This window comes from Parasteatoda tepidariorum, chromosome 7 (assembly GCF_982258835.1).
Source record: "Parasteatoda tepidariorum strain Cologne lab strain chromosome 7, Ptep-v5.0, whole genome shotgun sequence".
In the NCBI taxonomy this organism is placed as follows: Eukaryota; Metazoa; Arthropoda; class Arachnida; order Araneae; family Theridiidae; genus Parasteatoda; species Parasteatoda tepidariorum.
The window spans coordinates 90,119,513-90,140,750 of record NC_141761.1 but is presented as its reverse complement, the minus strand read 5'-3'; the positions used below and the strand labels follow the sequence as shown (position 1 = coordinate 90,140,750).

The 21,238-nt window shown below is 30.8% G+C and overlaps 1 protein-coding gene and 1 long non-coding RNA gene across 4 annotated transcripts in view; one reads left to right on the top strand and one right to left on the bottom strand.

Moving 5' to 3' along the window:
- Positions 1-21,238, top strand: part of LOC139425995 (uncharacterized) — a 54,429-nt gene that overhangs the window by 12,103 nt on the left and 21,088 nt on the right. For both annotated transcript variants that reach the window (XR_015435608.1, XR_011637225.2), the window contains exon 2: positions 19,068-19,185. This is a non-coding gene — a long non-coding RNA (uncharacterized LOC139425995). The remainder of the gene's footprint in view (positions 1-19,067; positions 19,186-21,238) is intronic.
- On the bottom strand, positions 6,657-21,105 carry LOC107451912 (phospholipase A2 SSD387). Of its 2 annotated transcripts, none has more exons than XM_016068151.5 (4): positions 20,888-21,105; positions 16,520-16,661; positions 10,272-10,384; positions 6,657-7,374 (listed from the first exon to the last, which is right to left on the bottom strand). In XM_016068151.5, the coding sequence occupies exons 1-4, from the start codon at positions 20,952-20,954 to the stop codon at positions 7,256-7,258; spliced, it is 441 nt and encodes a 146-aa protein (XP_015923637.1). In that variant the 5' UTR covers positions 20,955-21,105; the 3' UTR covers positions 6,657-7,255. The 2 variants fall into 2 exon arrangements, with proteins under 2 accessions (XP_015923637.1, XP_087024387.1); XM_087168261.1 differs by having other exon boundaries at positions 7,113-7,374; positions 16,520-16,667; positions 20,888-21,097.

Below are 21,238 nucleotides of genomic sequence, written 5' to 3'. Positions count from 1 at the left end.
TTTCAGGAACCATACAAACCAAAAGGCTCCATAATTGGATATCCAAGTTCCTGGAAATTATTTTCATCAGTAAACGGAAAATCTGGCATTTTTATACCCAATAAATCAATAAGCCCTCTACAGATAGATTCTCTTCAGGATTCAGTTTCGATTTCAATAAACTCTTCAAATAATTCCCCCTTGATTCTAATCTCATTTTATAATTCTCCAACAGATACAGACTTGAATCTAATGAAAGATCTAATTTACTACAGTAATAAAAACTTCTACAATTATCCAACAGTAATTTGTGGAGACTTCAATTCGCATCACAGTTTTTGGGGTTATTCCAACAACAACGCAAGAGGAGATGTATTATTAGATTTTATTATATCCAACAACTTGAAAATTTTAAATTCACAACCAGCATTACCGACTTTCGTAACAACTTTATGCTCATCTTTTCCAGATCTTACTCTTACTAATAACCTAGATATTTTAACTTTTTCTAATTGGAATGTACTGGATATAGAAAGTAATTCAGACCACAAATATATCTTATTACAAATTAATAACAAGTATACGTTCTCCTCTTTCACAAGGTTTAAAACTAAGTTTGGAAATCATAATAAATTTAAAAAACATTTCTCGAACTTCATTCCAGATCTAAACATTGAGCTAAACAACGTACAAAATCCTATGGATCTTAACATTTTCACAAATAATCTCATAAGTAAAATTTTCTTAAGCTGCAAAAACTCCTACAAACTTAAACTTTTCAATCGTCCTACAAACACTTCCTGGTGGACAGCACAGCTTTCAATCCACAAAAAAGAATTACAAGCAATTAAAAGACGTTTTCAGAGATCAAATATTGATGAAGAAATAAAAAAATACAAAACTATTTACAGGCAAAAAAGAGCGCAATACAAAAAACTAATTATCAAAGCAAAGTACGACAGTTGGCAATATCTCTGTGAAAGTACTAAAAACCCCCATGGAGCTCATTATAAATCTTCCTTTAAAACTAACTCCTATCCGACCATCTTAACTCAGATTTATGACACGAACTGTCCAATAGAAGAGGCCAAGAATGTTCTTCAAAATCTTTTTCCGGATGACAATGTCATCCAACAAAATAAATACAACTATCAAAATAAAAGTCCAGATCCTCCCTTCAACCACAACGAACTTCAACGTCTACTTAATACACTAAACAACAAAAAAGCACCAGGCATAGATGGCATTGATTATATAATAGTGAAAAACTTATTCATATTTTTCGGTCCACTCATCCTAAATTTTTTCAACAAATGCCTCACCCTAGAAGTCTTCCCTGAACATTTCAAAAAAGGGCAAGTTATACTTTTTCTTAAAAAAGGCAAAAATCCCAATGTCTTGACCTCTTATCGTCCTATAACTTTACTCCCTTGCTTGGGCAAATTCTTAGAGAAATTAATCATTAAGAGACTAACTTTTCATTTAGAGAAACTCAACGCACTGTCTGATTTACAATACGGTTTTAGATTTGGTAAATCAGTCAATATTGCACTAGAAAATTTCAAAGATAACCTAACTCATCTAAAAAATAATCACAAACACGTCGCCGCAATCTCGCTGGACATCAAAGGGGCGTTTGACAATATCCAGTACGATCTAATTAATAGAGAATTATCAATGTACCAAATCCCATCCAATCTTTGTTTTATAATAGAGAGCATCAATATGAACAGGCAAGCCATCTTAGCAACAAATCAGGGATATGTAACAAAAACAATTAAAAAAGGCTGTCCCCAAGGGTCTTGCATAGGACCGACTGCGTGGAATTTAGTAATTAATAACCTTTTGAAAATTCAGTTTGAAGATTCCATAATACAAGCCTTTGCAGACGACTTGATAATTCTTTCATATGCCAACTCTAGGAGGCAATTAGAACAAGTATCGAATCTAACTCTAAATCGTATTCACAATTGGCTCACCAACAATTCTTTAACTCTCTCAATTGATAAAACAGCCTATATACATTTTTACAACACCAAAAGGGGAGCAATCTTCAAAATTAACAACGAAAAAATTAAGCAAACAAATCATTTTAGGTACCTTGGAGTTGTAATCGATAAGAAATTAAATTGGGGTCCTCATGTCAATATCCTCAAAGAAAAAGCAAACTCTCTTCTCAAATCTCTTTACAAAATCAATAATAAATCTTGGGGAATAAATCAAAAAGCAAGAAAACTCATTTATAACACAGTAATAGTCCCTTCTCTGGCACACGGTTGCAATATTTGGGCAAAAAACATCTCACCTCGTATATCTAGAACATTAATTTCGATTCAACGCAAATTCCTTTTGAATATTACCAGAGCTTACCACTCTACCCCCACCGCAGCTCTTCATGTTTTAACAAATATTCCCCCTCTTCCAGACCAGATTATGCTCTTGTCATGCTCAACAACATTAACTCAAATAAAAAAAAACGCAATCTTCAATCATATTAGTTATAATCATCAGGACTATGAAAATAAATTAAAAAGGCCAATTTATCACCCATCTTATTATATTAAAAACAAAATCTCTTTAACTGAACAAGGTAACTATGATTTTAGAAAAGAAACTAACTACTTCACTGACGGTTCCAAAACTAAAACAGGCACTGCATTCGCATTTCTTAACAAAGCTCATTCAAAAACTTTCACCTTGGATATTAACAATTCTATTTTCCAAGCCGAACAATTGGCAATATTAGAATGTGTAAAACACATCAAAAATAACTTAAACTTTAATAGACAAATAAAATACATAATCTGGTCAGATTCTAAAGCCTCAATAACATCAATTAAAGACGCAGGATCAACCAACCTCATAACCAAAGACATTCAACATGCACTAATGGACACCGCCATTCAAATCTCTTGGATTAAAGCGCATAACAATAGAGAAGGTAATGAGAGAGCGGATGAATTGGCCAAAAAAGCAACAGAAAACATTAAAAATTACTCCTTTCCTCTCCCTGTTTCACACCTAAAACAATCTCTTAAAAAATCTTTATCAAGTAATTGGCAAAACCAATGGAATAATTCCGATAGAGGACGACGTCTGTTTAGCATCATCAATAATGTAAACTTCTTCAAATCAATTCCAATTAAGCAAGTCATCTGGTTCCTAACAGGTCACGGTCCCTTCCCTTCTTTTTTTCATTACCTGCAAATCACGGATACAAACCTTTGTACCTGTGGTCATCCAGGTACACCAGAGCATTATTTATCAACTTGTCTTTACACAATATCTTGGCATACACGCCTTCCAAACATTAATAATTTATATATTTGGCAAAAAAACTTTCTTACAAATAAAACATTAAAATCTAAATTAATTAACGTAATGAACTTTCTAGCAGAAAATGACTCCTTATTAAAATTTTAATCAAATCGGACTTTTTAAGTAAACTTGATAGTGTTTATAACCTCTTAAACTTTTTTGATTTAGCATTCAACCTCAGTTTCTGTATACAAAAAAGCAAAGAAAAAGAGAAGGGGGGGGATCTTTTTCAAATTTGTTTATTTAGTTAAGGCTATAACAAATAGTTTATGGCCTTTAAGTTTTTTTTCCTTTTATACTTCTTTTATTATTTTTGTTATTATGTGTTATTAACTTGCACCATATTTAATCTTTGTATTTTTGTAAAATATTGTGACTTTGTACTGATCTAAATTCTTAATAAATTCTTGCTGAATGGGCTCGTTCCTAGGCTGGAGTGGAGCCGGACCAGTAGCCAAGCTTTGGGCTATATGGTAAAGGGTCCATAATGACCTAGGTACATGTCCAAAGCTTGGAGAAAAGAAAAAAAAAAAAAGTGAAAACCTGTTCAACTTGACTTCGTCATGTGCATAGATTTGATGGTCAACTTGGACGGGTAGTTGACTTGTAGATAGAGATGAATAATTTTTTTCACCTTTGATCATTTCTTATATCGTCTTATTCTTATGTCTCATGTTATTCACGTTTTTCATGTATTTCACTTACGGTATAAACAATGATAAATGTAATCAATTTTTTTGATAAATTTAAAATTTTATTTATCAAGCAAAATTTGTATATTAAGAAGAAAGATGTTAAAAGTTATATGTTACATACAGTTAAAACTAAAATAATAAGTTAAAAATGCCTATTTTGTTAGTAATGTATATCAGGTATGTTTTTTTTAAAAAAAATATTAGTATAGAAGAATATGTACAGCGCACAAAGAAATAAATGGACCACAATAAATAACTTTTGATCTAATGACCGGAATTTCACATTCTACTACTCAATACTGATGGTTTAAAGGGGTGACCTCAAAAATGCTAAATAATTAGTGTAGAAGATATTTTAAGTTTCAAAAACAGACACAAAAGCTTACTTCTCTCTAAATATATCCACCTTTTTTTCGACTGATTCAGATTTCTGACCCCCTAAAATATGGTCCCTGTAGTTTGGTTAAGAGATCGATTCAAAGTTTGGAAACCTTAATGCCAATTTTAGTTTTTGAATATTTCGCCTTATGTGAAAACCTTGTAAGCAAATTAAAAAAATTTTGCTCACAATTATGAAATTCATTTATCAAAAGATTATTTCATGTAAAAAAAAACTTTTTGCAAATATTTATTATTTTTTACTAATTTAATTATCATTATTTGAAAAATTTTGAATTAATTGTAAGGTATACAATTTTTTAAATCATTTTAAAGAATATAATTTTACATGATAAAATACAAAATTGAAATCGTTCGAATTTTAAGTGTAAGACATTTTTAAAATTTGATTTTCTCTGAAAATATTGGACCAATTTGACTCAAATTTTACATTTTGTTATGTGAAATTGCATTCCTTAAAATGGTGTAAAAAACTGTATACCCTTCAACTCAAAATTGCTTCGACTAGTATTAAATAAAATAATAAAAAATACGAAATATTTATCGAAAATAATTCTTCGCATAAAATTACCTTAGGATAAATGAATTTCATAATTGCGTGCAAAAAAAGTTTAAATTCGCTTAAAAATGCTTTCTTCCCGAATAAAACAGAATTTGATTTTTTTAGTCCGGCCATAGTCACTAGTGATTCGTTGGATTTAAATAACGTTTTTGTTTTTTTCTTGGCTTAAATTATAATTTCCATTCTTAATAAGCATGCTTTATTGCTACTTTATTGCTGCTGACAAGAATTGTAACACTAATATATATATATATATATATGTGTGTGTGTGTTCTAATTTCGTTTAAATTTTTTTGAGTGCTCCTCACCCTATTGTATTGATATATTTTGCTTTGGCTATATTAATGCAATATTGGAAAGCACTCCTTTCCGCGGATATAATCGTGTGGGCAGATGAAGAGATTATATCTTTCCTTGCTTTGTTTTCCGGATTTTTTTTTTTTTAAGTTATCAGAAATTATGTATATATATATATATATATATATTTTTTTTAAAAAAAATACTTTTGAAAAATATTTTTAATTACTTTCTTCTCTTGTCATTATCATGATACAGTTGCGTGATTTCTCAGTGTCATTTTCTTGGTGAGAAAATGTCACTTGTGATGGCGTCATGAAAACCGGATCGGTGAATAAAATTAAGCATCAATAAAAATGATCCCAACTGACATAATTATATGCAGAAACAAACTTAACAATTGTTAATGATAGAACCATTTTAAAAAAATAATTTTTTATTTTATTTAAGTTTGTATTTAATTTTATATTATAAAAATGAGTTTACTTTAAAAGATGAGAGTTTAGTTTGTGGGAGATGCTTAGTTTTTTCTAAAATAATTTTTTCTTCAAATTTAACCTCTAACGCTAAAACTAAATCATCGCCTTTAGTGCACTGTGACTGTAACATGAGTTTGTCAGTCTCTTTCAGCAATCGTCAAAGAGAGCTCTCTAATTAGGAGCCACTCACAAATATTTGGCATACGGCATACAACTTAAAGTCTATAGAAAAGAATCCAGTGTCTCGTAAGTGATCATAAATAGAGGAGATCGCCATACAAAGGTGGTCTTTCCTGGAGGTTCCTCTGAGCATGCATAATATATATATATATATATATATATATATATATATATATAAATATATATATATATATATATATATATATATATATATATATATATATATATATATATATATATATATATATATATATATATATATATATATATATATATATATATATATATATATATATATATATATATATATATATATATATATATATATATATATATATATATATATATATATATATATATATATATATATCATTAACTTCTATTTATGCTTTTAATTTCCCATTGAGCGATCTGGCAACTTAGTTACAAAAATATTTGAAAATAAATTTCTTTGCAAGAGGTCAGTAAATAAATGGACGTCTGTTCTCGCTCCTAGTTTAATTTCGTCGCAATACTGTTAGCAGCTATAGCATAGCTAAACCTCCAATTACTTTTATGTATTTGCATAAATCCTGTCAGTTATTTTTTATTGATTACTTAATTGTTATTATTTATCTATACTGTTGTGAATGTTCTGAAAATAATGCTTTTTAAGATCTGCATTAGAGGATGTAGGCTATGTATACATTTCATACGCTGCATTATATTTTCTTTAATGTTTATTTATTAAATGAACAAACAAACAAATTAAACATTATCACTTTATTACACTATACATACAGGGTAGACTATACTTGAGGGTGCCCCCGCCAAGTTGGGATCGCGATTGATCGCCAAGCTGGGCGATGTTGAAAACCAATCGTGATTCTGATTGGTTTAGATTTTAATTGTGATTCTGATTAGTTTAGAATTTAGCATTGTTTTTAAATGAATTTTTAAATGCAATTTCTGAGATCCGTTAGCTCTACTTTGAATACCGGCTGGTAAGGTTATTTCTGCTTCTGGTACTAAAAATTAATACTGCCAATAAGATAAATATTAAGTTTCTGTACGATTTTAATAATAATGCAAAAAAACAGTGATTGACTGGTGTATGAATAAAGGTTTAGTTAGTAATAGATATAAATGTCCTGTTTGTGGGTTACCACGGTGTTCCGGGCAAACAAGTATGGTGCCACACATAAGTCGCCAATTTCGCCAAGGGGCACCGTCAAGTATATTTTTCCCCACTATACAACATGATATAGGGTTTCACTATGAAGAAATGACTATTTTAATTAAAAACGGTTGAGCAAATGAACATTGTGAATTGTATTAAAAGTTGGATCTTGTATAATCATTAGCGATCAGCCCGGTTTTCTGACATATCTGTGGTGTTCATTGTAGTGGTGATTGTGCTCAATAATACATTCGACCACTTCTTTATCACATTTGCAAACACTATAACCACATTTAGAATCTTCTTCTGAAATATAAAAAATGAACAATTATCAGATTTGCAATTACCAAAACTACATTTAGACTTTTCCTCTTAAAATTAAAAAAAAATTTCAATCATCAAATCTGCAAACTCTGAAATCACATTTAGACTCTTTGTTTAAAAATAAAATTTAATTATTTTTACTTTGTAATAGGATACCTGCAAGTGACGCAATGTGTTTATCTTGATCCTGATTTGTTGTTCAAGCGTAGCTTTTGTTTACATTATCAACTGTTCCTTCCATTTTGTTTCGAGTAAGCCAAGTTTGACGTAATTGAAAATATGAATAAATTAACGATCATCTGATTTGCAGAAACATAATTGAAATATGAATAAATCAACGATCGTCTGAATTGTCGAAATATAATAAATCGAAAATAGGAATAAATTAATAATCATCTGATTTGCAGAAGTGTTATGAATCAAAAACGCATATGAATCAACAATAGCCTGAATTGCAGAAGCATAATTTATCGGAAAAGTGTTCAATTTGCGAACTCCGATATTATAACAGAACAATAGCTTTGCGCCTCATAAAACACAAGATGTTTCTAAAAAAATAATTTAAAAGGAAAAACGATATTTTAAAGAAAAATAATCTTTAGATAATTATTCATGAAAGCTATCTTGAATTGTATGATAACATAGAATAAGTAGGAAATGTAAAGAAGGTCAAGTATAATGAAATGTTTTGCATGTCCAGACTGAATGCAAAACTGCCATTCCTTGCAAGGTCATCACACAACCTTGTAATGACTTTTCTCTTAATATTAAGGTTACGTCTAGTGTTGACGTTTACTCATGTTCAGAAATTACTCACCTTTGGATAAACTTATTCTCATTTGTAGAGTGCGCGAAAAAAAAAAAACTGTGACCTGGAATAACTTTTGTTTTAATGAACGGATCTTCGCTTTCTTCTTCGCTTAACGGCTCGAAGGGATGAATTTTAAATATCTGACTTCTTCGAAAGTTAATTTCTCAGAAACTATTCAACCGATTTTTCTCAAATTTTGTATTTTGCCAATTAAAATTATATTCTTTAAAATGATACAAAAAATTGCATACCTTACAATTAAATTTTTTTTAAAATCATTATTAAATAAAATAATAAATATTTAATAAAATTTGTTTTTGCATGGAATTATCTTTGGAAAAACGAATTTTATAATTGCGTGCAAAATGTTTTCAATTTGCTCAAGTTTTTAAAGTTGAAGCAAAATACACAAAAAGCAAAATTAACATTAAGGGGTCAAAACTTTGGACCGCTCTCTTGACCATACTATTTGAACCATATTTCCCAGACCCCTTACATTTTGAGGATCAGAAATCCAAATCAGTCGAAAAAAAGGTATGTTTATTCAGAAAAAAATACGTTTTTTTTCTGATTTCGTAACTTAAAATATCGTTTGCACTAATTAAGTAGCATATTTGTGGTCACCCCCATTAAGATTGAGTAATAGACAGTAAAGATCCTGTCATTAGAACAAAAGTTATTCAGGGTGTTCCGTTTTATTTCACTCAGTGACTGTACATTAGACAGTTTTATTTTTACCCATTAATGCCCTGCCACAAAAAATGATCCACATATGAAAAGTACCTATGTGAGAAAAGTGGCAAGACATATTTGTTTATATCAATTAGATATACTGCTTTTTGTTTTACTTAAAATAATAGTTTGTTTAGCGTTTGATAAAGGTTAAAATATACTTAAAGTCAGACATATTAAAATAACATAATGAAATGTAATTATGCAACTCATTAAAGTGTATTTGTGGAACTTAATCATTAAAGTTCCAATTTTAACGCATGAAGTATTTTTTCCCTTCAAAGATACTATAATAGTTTTGATTTAGTTTGACATAGGTTAAAAAAAAGCAACTTAAAACCTAAAAAAGTAAAATTGGTACCTAAATTTCAAAAAGCACATTTTAATAAATAAAATGAAAAAAAATGTTCCAAGTTATGAATGAGTAACTTAGTAAGAAATCAGTATCCACGGGAGTCTCCATAATTTATAGTTTGAGGCGAAGAGAAACTCACAAATCCTATTAACCGACCAATCCCTAGTCGTATTTTTAGGGACGTCTTAAAATCTCACACAAACTTGATAAGTTTTATATTAATTAGTTTTAAGCATTTTTTACTTTTTTGCCAGTCGAAGTAAGTAGAAAGTCTTCAGTTTATAATGATTTATTTCAATGCTTCCTTTTTCTCAATTCTTTCCCCCGAAACAGTTCTTTCACATAATGTGATGAAGAAAAACGGTAAATTAATTTTAAAGAAATATTTGCTTAGTTTTATAATTGACAGTCTTGGGGCAGAAATGATAAGCCACACTTTTCCTAACGATGAAATGTTTACATTAAACTGTTAATTAGTATAGTTTGCAGACAGACACGATACAATTATCCGGAAGTACAATTTTCCGGAACAATGTCCAAATAGAACAAATTTTCATGTAGAAATGTAAGTTTTTTTTTAAGTAATTTAATTTGGTTTTATGACGCCTAAAATTAATATACGAAATTTTATTAAAAATATTGGAGTTAGAAAATTAATGGCTAAAAGATGGATTTAAGATAATTAATAGAATCTAATAATATAATTGAAAATTAACGGGTTAAATATACTGTATTTAATTATTAGCTTTGAATTACTAGAAACGTGGAAATAAATGTAGTTCCGTAACCAGTACCATTAATATTTATTTCTAGAATAAAAAATATCTTAAGAAAATAGGTAAACATTTATCGTAAAATATTAGTTGGTATAAGAAACTGTTGATATATAATTTTACAACAATAAATTTGTTGTCGTTCAGTGTAAACAACCCTCCCCCCTCTCATTGAAAATAAATATTTACGTTCAGTAAAAGAACTTACTGCATTCGATTGTTCCGTTATTAACTCTCCAAACATACTCAACAACATGTGGGATATATTTTAAACAATGTTTCTCAGATGCACCATAGCAATCATCATGGACCTGGCAACACCTGCAAACATAAATTAACATAAATTAATTTTTTTTAAAAAAATGTGAGGTAAATAAATAAAATAAAATAAAGAATGAATCTATTTTAATAATTTTTGGTGAGTGGATGAGATCTTCCCACAGTTGTAATTTTTACAGCCTACAAAACCTACTTAAAATGACATTGAATCAATTAGAACTTTTTAACCTTAGCTAGTTAAACTTAAATTCATGCTACTCCTTATAGCTTATAAGACTATCTATTACTAATGCTTAATCAATTTTATCTTTTTAAGCCTAGATAGTTAAATTTAAATTAGTACAACTCTTATAGCTTACAAAACCTACTTTTGAATAATGTGGGATCAATTATAATTTTTTAGTTAAATTTGAATTAGTGCTACTACTCCTTATAGCTTAAAACACCTACTCAAAATAATTTTGAATCAATTATACATTTTTGTCCCGCAGTGACACGATCGTAAAGACACGGTTCCTTGTTATAACTCAGTATCACAGGCTGCGGTCAGTAAGCGGGTGGGTGACCACTTTGATCAGCCTGCGTAGGGACCGAGGGTGCGTGGTATCGGTCCTCGTTAAACTATTCGACTGGGAAGTGTCAACTTCGTGCTCAGGTCGTCGGGTTACCTAAGTGTATGAGTCATCCCCTCTGCAGAGGATCGAAACTGTGATGGCATGTCTTCGGATCATCCTCATTGATGTTTCCCAGACCGTCGCCAAAAGCCCATTTTGAAGCGCTAGTGTGAGGCAAACAAAATACCTTCCAACCAATTATAAATTCTTAACTTTAGGTAGTTAAATTAGTGATTCTACTCCTTATAGCTTATAAGATCTGCGTAAAATAATGTTGAATCAATTATAACTTTTTAACCCTAGATTGCTAAACTTAAATTAGTAGTACTATATATATTATAGCCTATAAGAGACCTACCTAAAATAATGTTTAATCAATTATAACTTTTTCCCCTTAATAGTTAAATTAGTGCTGCTCTTTAGTTGATCATATTTCCTATATAGTAGTCAAATTAATTAGCGCACCTTAAGTTTCTTTTAAAGTATATGCACCTAATAAAATTTTGTGTTCGCAATTTTCGAAAATGCTCAGGTGTTAAAGTAACATCTTCTCAACAAATCTGGGGTTTATATGACAAATGTTTTGATCAATGATTAGCATAAATAAAAGATATTTCTTTTGAATTGACACACAATATAGCCCCAAAATAAACCGTTAATAGAGTGTAAAAATAGAATTTGAACAAATTTTATGCAAAGCACTCATCGGATGGTTGTGAGCACATTTTAAACCAATAAACATATGCATTTGCTAGTTAACACAGTTTCGTTTTTCCGAAAATGAAGCGGTTCATCAACGCACTGATCTTAAGACACGGTTCCCAGTAGATACCGAAGTCAAGCACTGTCAGTTGAGCAGCTGAGTGACCTCTTTGATCAGCCTACGAGGGAACCGTGGGTACGCTGTATCGATCTTCATTAAACTGTTCTACCATAAAGTGCTCGACTTTGTGTGCAGTTGGTCAGGCAACCAAAGCCGCAGAGGATCAAAATTGGGATGGCACATTTTCGGATCATCCTCAGGGATGTTTGTCAGACTGTCTCCCACAGCACATTAGACAGCGATTGTGCGACGTAAATAAAATATTACTATTACTACCAAAAAAGAAGCATTTTTTTTCTTCTTTTTTGTAATTTAAACTTAAAATTATATTTTCAATGCAAAGTTAGATTTTTAACATTAGATTATAATGCAATGTTTTTAACTTGCTTCAATTGAGAAACAGATTCATCGCCAACATAACACGGGATAATTCAAAATGAATATAGCGATTACAAACGGCTCTTGAACTCTTTAATGAAGAAGAATTTATCGATAAAATTTACACAGAATGCAGAAGGAACTTCAAAATTTTGATTCGTCACACATTTTCCTCTGGTGACGCGACAACATCTAGGCGGTACTCCATTTCAACGTTTTCCACTTCATAAAGGCGGCCTTCCACTCAGGGGCGTACGCAAGGGGGGGGGGTTCAGGGGTTTAACCCCCCCCCCCCTTGAGCTCAGACAAAGTGAATTTACAAAATAATGCACACAAAAATAAAAATTTTAGTAGAAATTATGCAGGGTTATTATTTTTTAAGACTATATATTTTTATTTGCCTTATGCCTACTTTTTTTTCTCACGGTATTTCTCAGAATACTGATAAAACATCTACTATAATAGGGTTGTATTTTTGAAACCAAATTCACGTGATACTGTTACGGGTGAGCCCCGATCACTGGTTCCTTTCTGACCTGCCAGTCGCGATAGTTTTCGAGACTGGCTGGCATTCGCGAGGTCTGGAATCCTAGACGTTCTGTCGTCTTTGAGACAATTCGAGAAATTTGTAGATGCGGTTAAAAAAAATTATATGAAAGGGGGGTTACATTTATTTTCGATTTTAGTCAGACTAAGAGTTATCTCTGCCGCTTGTCCTTCGGAGCTTGTTTCTAAATCTGTTTTGTTTTGGAGACTCTGTGCTCGATGAAGTTATTCATTCCAGCTCGAAACTTTGAGATCGTAGCTTAGTGGATATTTCTGTGCCAATATATATGTATATATTTTTGCTGTTCTTGGATCTTTAGGATGTCTAAACGCAAGAATTTAACAATTTTTAATTACTTTGAGAAAAAATCACGACCTGAAATTAGTGAGGTGACAGCATCTAGTACCAATGTAAGTTTTTCTGTTGAACAGAAATGTGATACTTCCGTTGAAGAAAACGTTTCTAGCGTAACAGAATCTGATGAATGTGAAAGCGGCCCTCAAAGTGTTACTTCCCACCCATATGACATTGGACTTTTTTCAGAAGATAATACATGCGAGGATAAAAAACTGGATATACTTAAAAATGTTTGAGAACCCAATCCAGCATTTGTTTTTCCTGAAAAAGGAAAAAGAAAATTGAAATTTCAGTGCAAATGGCTTTATCGCTGGAAATGGCTTGCATATTCAGAGGTTAAGGGTGGTGCTTTTTGCAAATTTTGTGTACTTTTCGCCTCAAGTGGTGCCGGTTCTGGAAAGCAACCTTTAGGCCAACTGTGCAATGTAAAATTTGACAACTGGAAAAATGCTGTAGAGCGATTTTCTGAACACGAGAAATGTCTTTATCACAAAAAATCGATCGAAACTGCTGGGACATTAAACGATATTTTATTTGGAAAGATGAAACCTGTGGGTGAACAAGTTGACAGTGCAGCAAGCAGAAGAAAATTAGAAAATAGAAAAAACATTACTCCAATCATTGAAACCATCCTATTTTGTGGAAATCAAGGTCTCCCTCTAAGAGAACATAAGGATTCGGGAATAATTGCTGAACAACCAGGTGAAGAGAACGACGGAAATTTTCGGGCATTGCTTCGTTTCCGGAGTATGAACGATTCGACTCTTAAGAACATTTTAGAGTCAAGCAGAAAAAATGCTCAGTATACCAGCCCTCGATTTCAGAACGAAGTTATTGAGGTTTGCGATATTTTAATCCTGCAAAAACTAGTCAGCAAGATTAATGATGCAACTTGCTTTTCCATTCTTGCAGATGAAACAACTGATATTGTAGGTATAGAGCAATTATCGTTATGCGTTCGATATGTCGATAAAGAAAATTTTAACATCACCGAACAGTTTTTGCAATTCATTCCGGTGCATGACTTAACCGGAAAAGCAATAGCAACAACAATATTAGACCAATTACAGTCTATGAAAGTTGATATAAAAAAGTTACGTGGACAGGGGTACGATGGTGCTGCATTAATGAGTGGAAAAATTAGTGGTGTACAAGCCCACGTAAGAAGTATTGTCCCATCAGCACTCTATGTACATTGCTCTGCTCATAGCCTCAATTTGGCTGTATCAAATGCATGCGAAATAACTGGCATTAGAAATTGCTTAGGGACAATTAAAACATTATACGACTTTTTAAATACGCCAAAAAGACAGTATGTCCTATCTTCAGCAATAGAGGAGATGGAAACCAGCTCTAAGAGGGAGAAAATTAAACAGCTATGTGCAACCCGTTGGATGGAAAGATACGACTCAGTAACCGCTGTGGTGGAACTTTTCGAGCCTATCGCCGAAACACTACAAAAAATATCAGAATGGAAGGATAAGGAATCATCTACCCAGGCTAATTCTTTACTGTGCACAGTATCTAATTGCCATTTCGTAATATCTCTTTTGTGCATTTACAAAGTTTTCACCATAACAATCCATCTCTGTAGATACCTACAAAAAACAAGCATAGATTTGATAGAGGCAGTGAGTCTTGCAGAAGATGTCATTAAAGATCTAAAATTAATGCGTGAAAATGCCACTGAAACATTCTCTGAAATATTCAGCTCTTCTTCTCTTATGCTAACAAGCATTGGATCATCCACTTCCATGCAAATCCCTAGAATAACAGGAAGACAGAAAAATCGCGATAATTTTCCCTCATCGACACCGGAAACATATTTCAGAGTTAGTGTTTTTATTCCATTTATAGAAAATTTTATAACACAATTAAACTTAAGATTTGTATCGCATCGTGATATTTTGAAAGGATTTCAGTGTCTTCTACCTGCCGATCCTTTCATTTGCCAACCTTCAAACATAAAGGCTTTTGAAGCATTAGTGAAATTTTACGCTGGAGATTTGGATACCTGTAAATAAAGCCTTAAGTCTGAACTAAAACTCTGGTATAAAAGATTAAAAAGGATTAGTGAAGACGGAGGTAGTGTTCCAAAAACTGCGGCGGATGCTCTTGGAATGTGCAATAAAGATATAACACCAAACATTTTCAAACTCCTAGAAATATTGGTCGTTCTACCTGTTTCAACGAGTGCAAACGAAAGATCCTTTTCGACTTTGCGCCGTTTGAAGACTTACTTACGCAACTCAACGGGAAATAATAGAATGAATGGATTGGCGCTCTTAAGCATTCATAGAAAATTTACCCCAGCTGTCGAAGACACTTTAAACGAACTTGCAAAAAAACCCCGTCGTTTGGATATTACAGTATAAATCAATAAATTTTTAGCGTGTTTGTATACTGGTTTAATTCCCTATTTGTTGGTAAGTCATTTTTCAGTTAAATTATTGGTTTTCTATGGAATATTCACATTTATATGGTTATTATTTAGGTAGCTGTTACAGTATGAGTAGTTTTTTCTGGCTTGATTTATTCCTACTTTTTAATAAAAATAAAATATTTTACCTCTTATTATAAAAAAAATTATATTCTTAAACTTAAAAAATAAAAACAAAATTTAACTAAACAATGTTGTCGAAATAAAAAGTCAAAATTGTCTAGCTGTCTAAATTAGGGAAGTAATAGTGCTTTATTACATACTCGAATTTCTTTTAGTAACTTCTGAAAATTATGAACCCCCCCCCCCTTGAAAAAATTCTGCGTACGCCACTGCTTCCACTACTTTTCCCTTTGCCTAAACATCCCATTTCTTCAAACACCCTATGTTGTTCACATTTGTAGGTTCTTGATTGTAACGCTGACGAAATCTTCTTTGCACTGTGATAACAGAATGACAATTGTTAAGTTTTAACACGCAGAATGCTTTCTGCACAGGTTTTCACTATTCCTTAAATCTTTGCTTTGATCTACAACTCGAGCCTTAGGAAATTGTTAAAAAAAGTTCAGTTCTATTTTAACATTATTAGTGTTTCATTTCCTTAGTGTTTTATAAGCCTTATTAGCGTTTTCATTTTCAATAATGAACTCGCGCATGCGCAGGATTCCGTTTCACTGCGCCCTACGCAAAGAAGTTAATTTCCATCTACATAGGAGCCTTACATCTACATTCTGAGTTAATCTTATTGATGAATTATTTTTCATTAAATAGTTATAGCTGCTTGTAATCGCTATATTCATTTTGAATCACCCTTTATCATAAACACTAATAAGGTTTTCATTATTCCTTAAATCTAGTTTTGATCCACAAGTCAAACCCAAGGAAACTGTTAAAAACTTTAACTCTATTGTCTTTTCTCGATGATAACCAGGAAATTTTTTTTTCTTTAATTGTGGAGTCTATTTCAATGTCTAACAATAGCTGATAGACATCTCTTTTAAGAATAAATTACACTTACTCATCAATCAAATCAATGGCTTTTCCTTGTCCGCCATAACCACACCAGTTTCCGTATGGAGCATACTCGGATGGATCCAGACCGGCTACAAGCTCAAACATGTCGGCTAAGTCTAAGAGGTCACGGCGGAATCGGAGCTTACCTGAAATTGAAACCAAGGTCATTGAGCAGACTAATTTGTTTTGTTTTTTTGATGGGGGAGAAAATACAAGCAATGTAGGATATTTTTTTTTTTTTTTTTTGTTCAGAACAAATTTTAGATTTTAGCGTGAGCTTAAGATACTGATTTTATTTTATAACCGTCATTGAACAGTCGACCTAATTTTTGGGTATACGACTACTAATGTTCAACTCCGTAGCCTTATTTTGAACCCAATCAAGATGACAAGGGAACTCTTGGGTCAAGTATTGGGAGGAATTTGCCTTCGTGGAGGAATTTTTGATGGAACTAACCCACATTTACGTTACAAGAAAAGGAAAACAACGAAACCTCCTACGGTTAGCCGAATGGTAAGGGGACTCTAACCCATGATCCGTCTACCACTGAGGATATTTTACGTCAGCACTGTGGTCGGTGCGAGCCGGATGCGGAATCCGCATTGACCAGCCATCGCTGGGAATTGAACCCGGTTCCCCTCATTGGAATGCGAACTCTCTATCCCCTGAGCCACCATAGTTCACGATACTGATTTTGAAGAAGATTTAGAAGGATACTGTTTTTTATTTTATTTTTTTACTTGATTGGTTCATTAGAAAATTGAATGTATTGACCAGTTCAGCATAAATGATGGTATTGATTTAATTAATACACTGTAAAAAAATTAAGTTCTAGGTTACTGGGATTCTATAAACTTTTTCTAGTACCAATACAGTTTCTTTTCAAGTGATCTATTAATATTTCAATTGCGTCGTACTAAAAAAGCTATCCATTGTTTAAAAGGTAGCTGCTGTACTAGAAAAGTATATCGAATCGCAATTTCCTTGAGATTTGTTTTTGTGTGTGTGTGTGTGTGTAAGTACTGCAATTTTAATTTGCGGTGTTAATTTAGTTTACTAGTTCATTTGTATGATATTTAAATAATCTAATTTTGCACCAAGTATTTTTTAAAGTATGAAATTTAGAAAATAGTTCGTCTTTGTTTTTATGTAGGATTATTGCAAAAATTTTATATATATAAAAAACTCTTTTCTTTCAACAAAAAAAAAAAAAAATTATAATTTTTTAAACATCAAATCTACATTTATGCAGTTCCAAAGAAAACATAAGTTTAAACATTGTAGAAAAAATTAAATATTCTGAGAAACACAAACAACCATGTTAAAAATTATGCATTTAAAAGTTGTGGTAATGAGAGAACACATTTTTTTTTTTGTGTGTGTGTGGGTAAAAACATAAAAACATAATTTTGGAGATGGAAACAATAATTTTTGACAATGAAAGAATAATACATAGATATTTTTTGTATACATAGAAACATAATTTTGGAGGGAGGAACAATAATTTTTGACAATGAAGCTATCAGATTTCTGAGAGCAAAAAGTAGAGAATGATTACTGAATGCCGTCATTTGTCTAATCATTTCCTCAAACATTTATTTTTCCCTTCCTTTAAACTATTTTTCTCCCTTTTTTAAATAAAATAATGCGTATAAAAATTATCCTACTCTAATAAATTTCATTAGGCTACAAATTCCTATACAGTAGTTAATTGTATTGAGCTAACTCAAAAATAATAAATCTCTTGGGTTACCAGTTACAGTGGTAAATTGCATTTAGTTACAAATTACTCTTGATTTTTCATATTGGGTTACAAATCACTCTACCGTTATAAATTGTAAGTTCCATAAAACTTGAAAATTATATTTACCTTATTTTTTACGGTAAATATGTTACCAAAGAAATTTTTGTACTTTAAGAATATATTATGCAGAACATAATAATATAGTATTTCGGGAAATTAAATTCACTATTTTCTTTAAAAACTTACAATATAAAAGTATTATTTCAACGAAAATCTGATGCTTAAAAATACTTCATAGCTTTTTTCGTAGAAGTTTCAAAAGAATCTCAATTAGTTTTATTATCATTTCGAATTCAAGAACTTTTATTCCTAAATTGATTGAGGAAAAAAAAAACTTTATTTTTAAGCTCGAGTCTTTTATTGATATTTTCTTCACATGACATCACGTTAAATTACATCAGAATATATTCTACTATTTCGATATCTCTTAAAGACAAACAGCGATTAAATATTATTAGAAATCGTGTTATTCAATGCATAAGTAGAAGCAACAGTTAAAAAGGACGTTTTTGCGTTTGTTAGGGAAATTATGTTTTTATTCCTTGCTTTCGAGACATTTTCACTAAAGCTTAAAAAATAAATTTTTTCGTAATGTTCCTTTTTATCTGCAAATAATAATGGTAGAAACTTAGAAATTTTTTTAAATAAAAGTATGTTTTCTTACTATGTGTGAAAATTTTAATTAAATGTGCAAATTGTACAAAGGTTATTTTTTTTCTAAGTTATTTATTCATTTTTTAATTTCAGAAGTGTTACGTTCAAAATGTATTTCACCATTCTGAAGAGTTTTTCTTTAAAATGGCGTCATGCACTTAGAGTTGAGTTGAGATGGCACTTGGGATTAAAAAATGGTATTAGTTTAAAGGTAAAAATTAAATTTTTTCACTCTTAAAATAAAACTCAGAATGTTGCATTACGCGAAATCTGCATTTTCTTAACGGTATCATTTATCATTTTTTTTTAAAGTTTTCCATTGAAGTAGTGGTACACAATAAACTGTTGACTTATGTCAAAATCTTTCCTTTGGGTGAAAGTATGATTGAAATTTGAATGTTGCGAGCGGGAGGTGCAATAAGAGGGAAAATATTTTTAAAAATTTTAAATTTTATAATTTTTTATGAGATTTTTACAATTGGGCAATATATTTTGGAATTGAGTGGTGGAGTAAAATGATTGTCAAAAGCTTATCCTGATCAATCGAATTGTCAAAAGCTGAAGAAGTATTTCAATAATTATTTATTTATTTTTACCTAAATTATTGAAATTATTAATGAATATTTAAAGTTTTAAGAAGCTTCCCATGTGCAGTAATGTCAATCTTTTCGAAATGGGCGAAAATCTTTCTTTCGCAACGTCTTATAAAACTAAAGAAAGTTTTTGAAAGATCGCATAATTTTAAGTAATGCTAATTAAAATTTAAACAAAATTGGTTAAATAATCCACATTTGTTTATTTTATGCGATACTCAAATCAGTTTTAAAAAGTAAATTTTCTTATTTCATGTTATGAGGTATCTAATTCCAAAGTCATCATTTTTATAAATATCTACTATTCTAAAATCGTTGCTTAGACAAAAATATTCTGAGATGGATGGTACAAAATAATTAATGTAAAAAAGAAATAATAAAGTATTCCAAAATGATGTCGTTTTAATTTGTTCGAGAAAATTTATTTTATTAATATTTTGCTTTCAAATATTGTTGTTAATAAAATATTCAAATTTTATTTTCTTAACAGTAATTTTATGCCAAAAATTTATAAATTGTATACAATATATAAGTTGTATACAATATAGGAGATAGATGATTACTAAATTAAGGAAATATAAAAAAGAACTAATGAAAAAATATTCCATGTTAATGTCATTTTGAAAATCGTTTACAATTTTCTTGCCTTCAAATATTGTTTTTAAAAAATTATTTTACTTTCTTTGTAACAAATTTTATAGTATAAATAAATAAGTTGTGTAAAATATAGAAAGGAAGTTACTAAAAATAATATGTAAAACTATATAAATAGTTTAAATTATTTAAAGATAGTTCAATAAAATTCTTATTGAAAATAGTTTTGTAAAGTACTACTAAGCTGTTAAAAGAATAAGTGAAAAACGGGAAATTTCTCAATTTTTCAAGCAATTTATTCTCATTATTTCTATTTTCAACAAAGATTTTCCATTACAGTTTTTCCCGAACAAAACATGTGAATTTTTCCATATGTTAGCCTTTTTTTTTAAGAAGAAAAATTAAATCTGTCAAAATGTTTTAAATTGACGGTAATACAATGTATTATTTACAACCTTCTACATATTTGGTGTCTTTATAAATTGAATCTGTTGGTGACGACTTCCAGCAATATATATCTATTCGGCAGTCACACTTTCATAAAATGAACTAATTTGGAGAATTATTGAATAAACTCAAAAGTTGAAGCATTTATTGCCGTTCAGATGGCTCCAAATTACAAGTTTCTCTACACATATCTACAGGGCAATTAATTTTCATAATTCTGAAACGAGTTATTTGACTAATTTCTATTGAAATAAATTAAAAAATAATTTTCGAACTTACCTGACGATACGAGTACAACAGCTGGCAACATATGAATTAGGAGAGTCCATAATTTTGCCGGTAACATTTGCAGTGGAGTCAAAACTGAATCATTGAAATTCAAGAGCGCGGATTGTTTTTGAACTCGCGTGAAGCAGATGATTGCAAGTCAAAAAAACACTTTCCCTCTTATGATGAAAGTAGGTTTATCGGGTATGGATTTCTTCTTTCCCTCTGTTGTCGTATAGGTCAGAGCAGGTTTTGACTTCAGAGGAAAGTTGTGCAATGCCAGTTGATCATTTTCTAGTTTTAGATCTATTGAGCGGCGTTGTTAAATAAAAATGTTAAAATTCCTCCAATTATCATAATTAT

What these genes read in the sequence shown, in the direction of transcription:
- LOC107451912 (XM_087168261.1), bottom strand. Translation starts at nt 20,954, where the DNA reads ATGTTACCGGCAAAATTATGGACTCTCCTAATTCATATGTTGCCAGCT. An exon ending in GCCATTGATTTGATTGATGA is followed by an intron (nt 10,385 to 16,519) that starts GTAAGTGTAATT and finishes TTATGTTTGCAG; the next exon opens with GTGTTGCCAGGTCCATGATG. An exon ending in TAACGGAACAATCGAATGCA is followed by an intron (nt 7,375 to 10,271) that starts GTAAGTTCTTTT and finishes TTTATATTTCAG; the next exon opens with AAGAAGATTCTAAATGTGGT.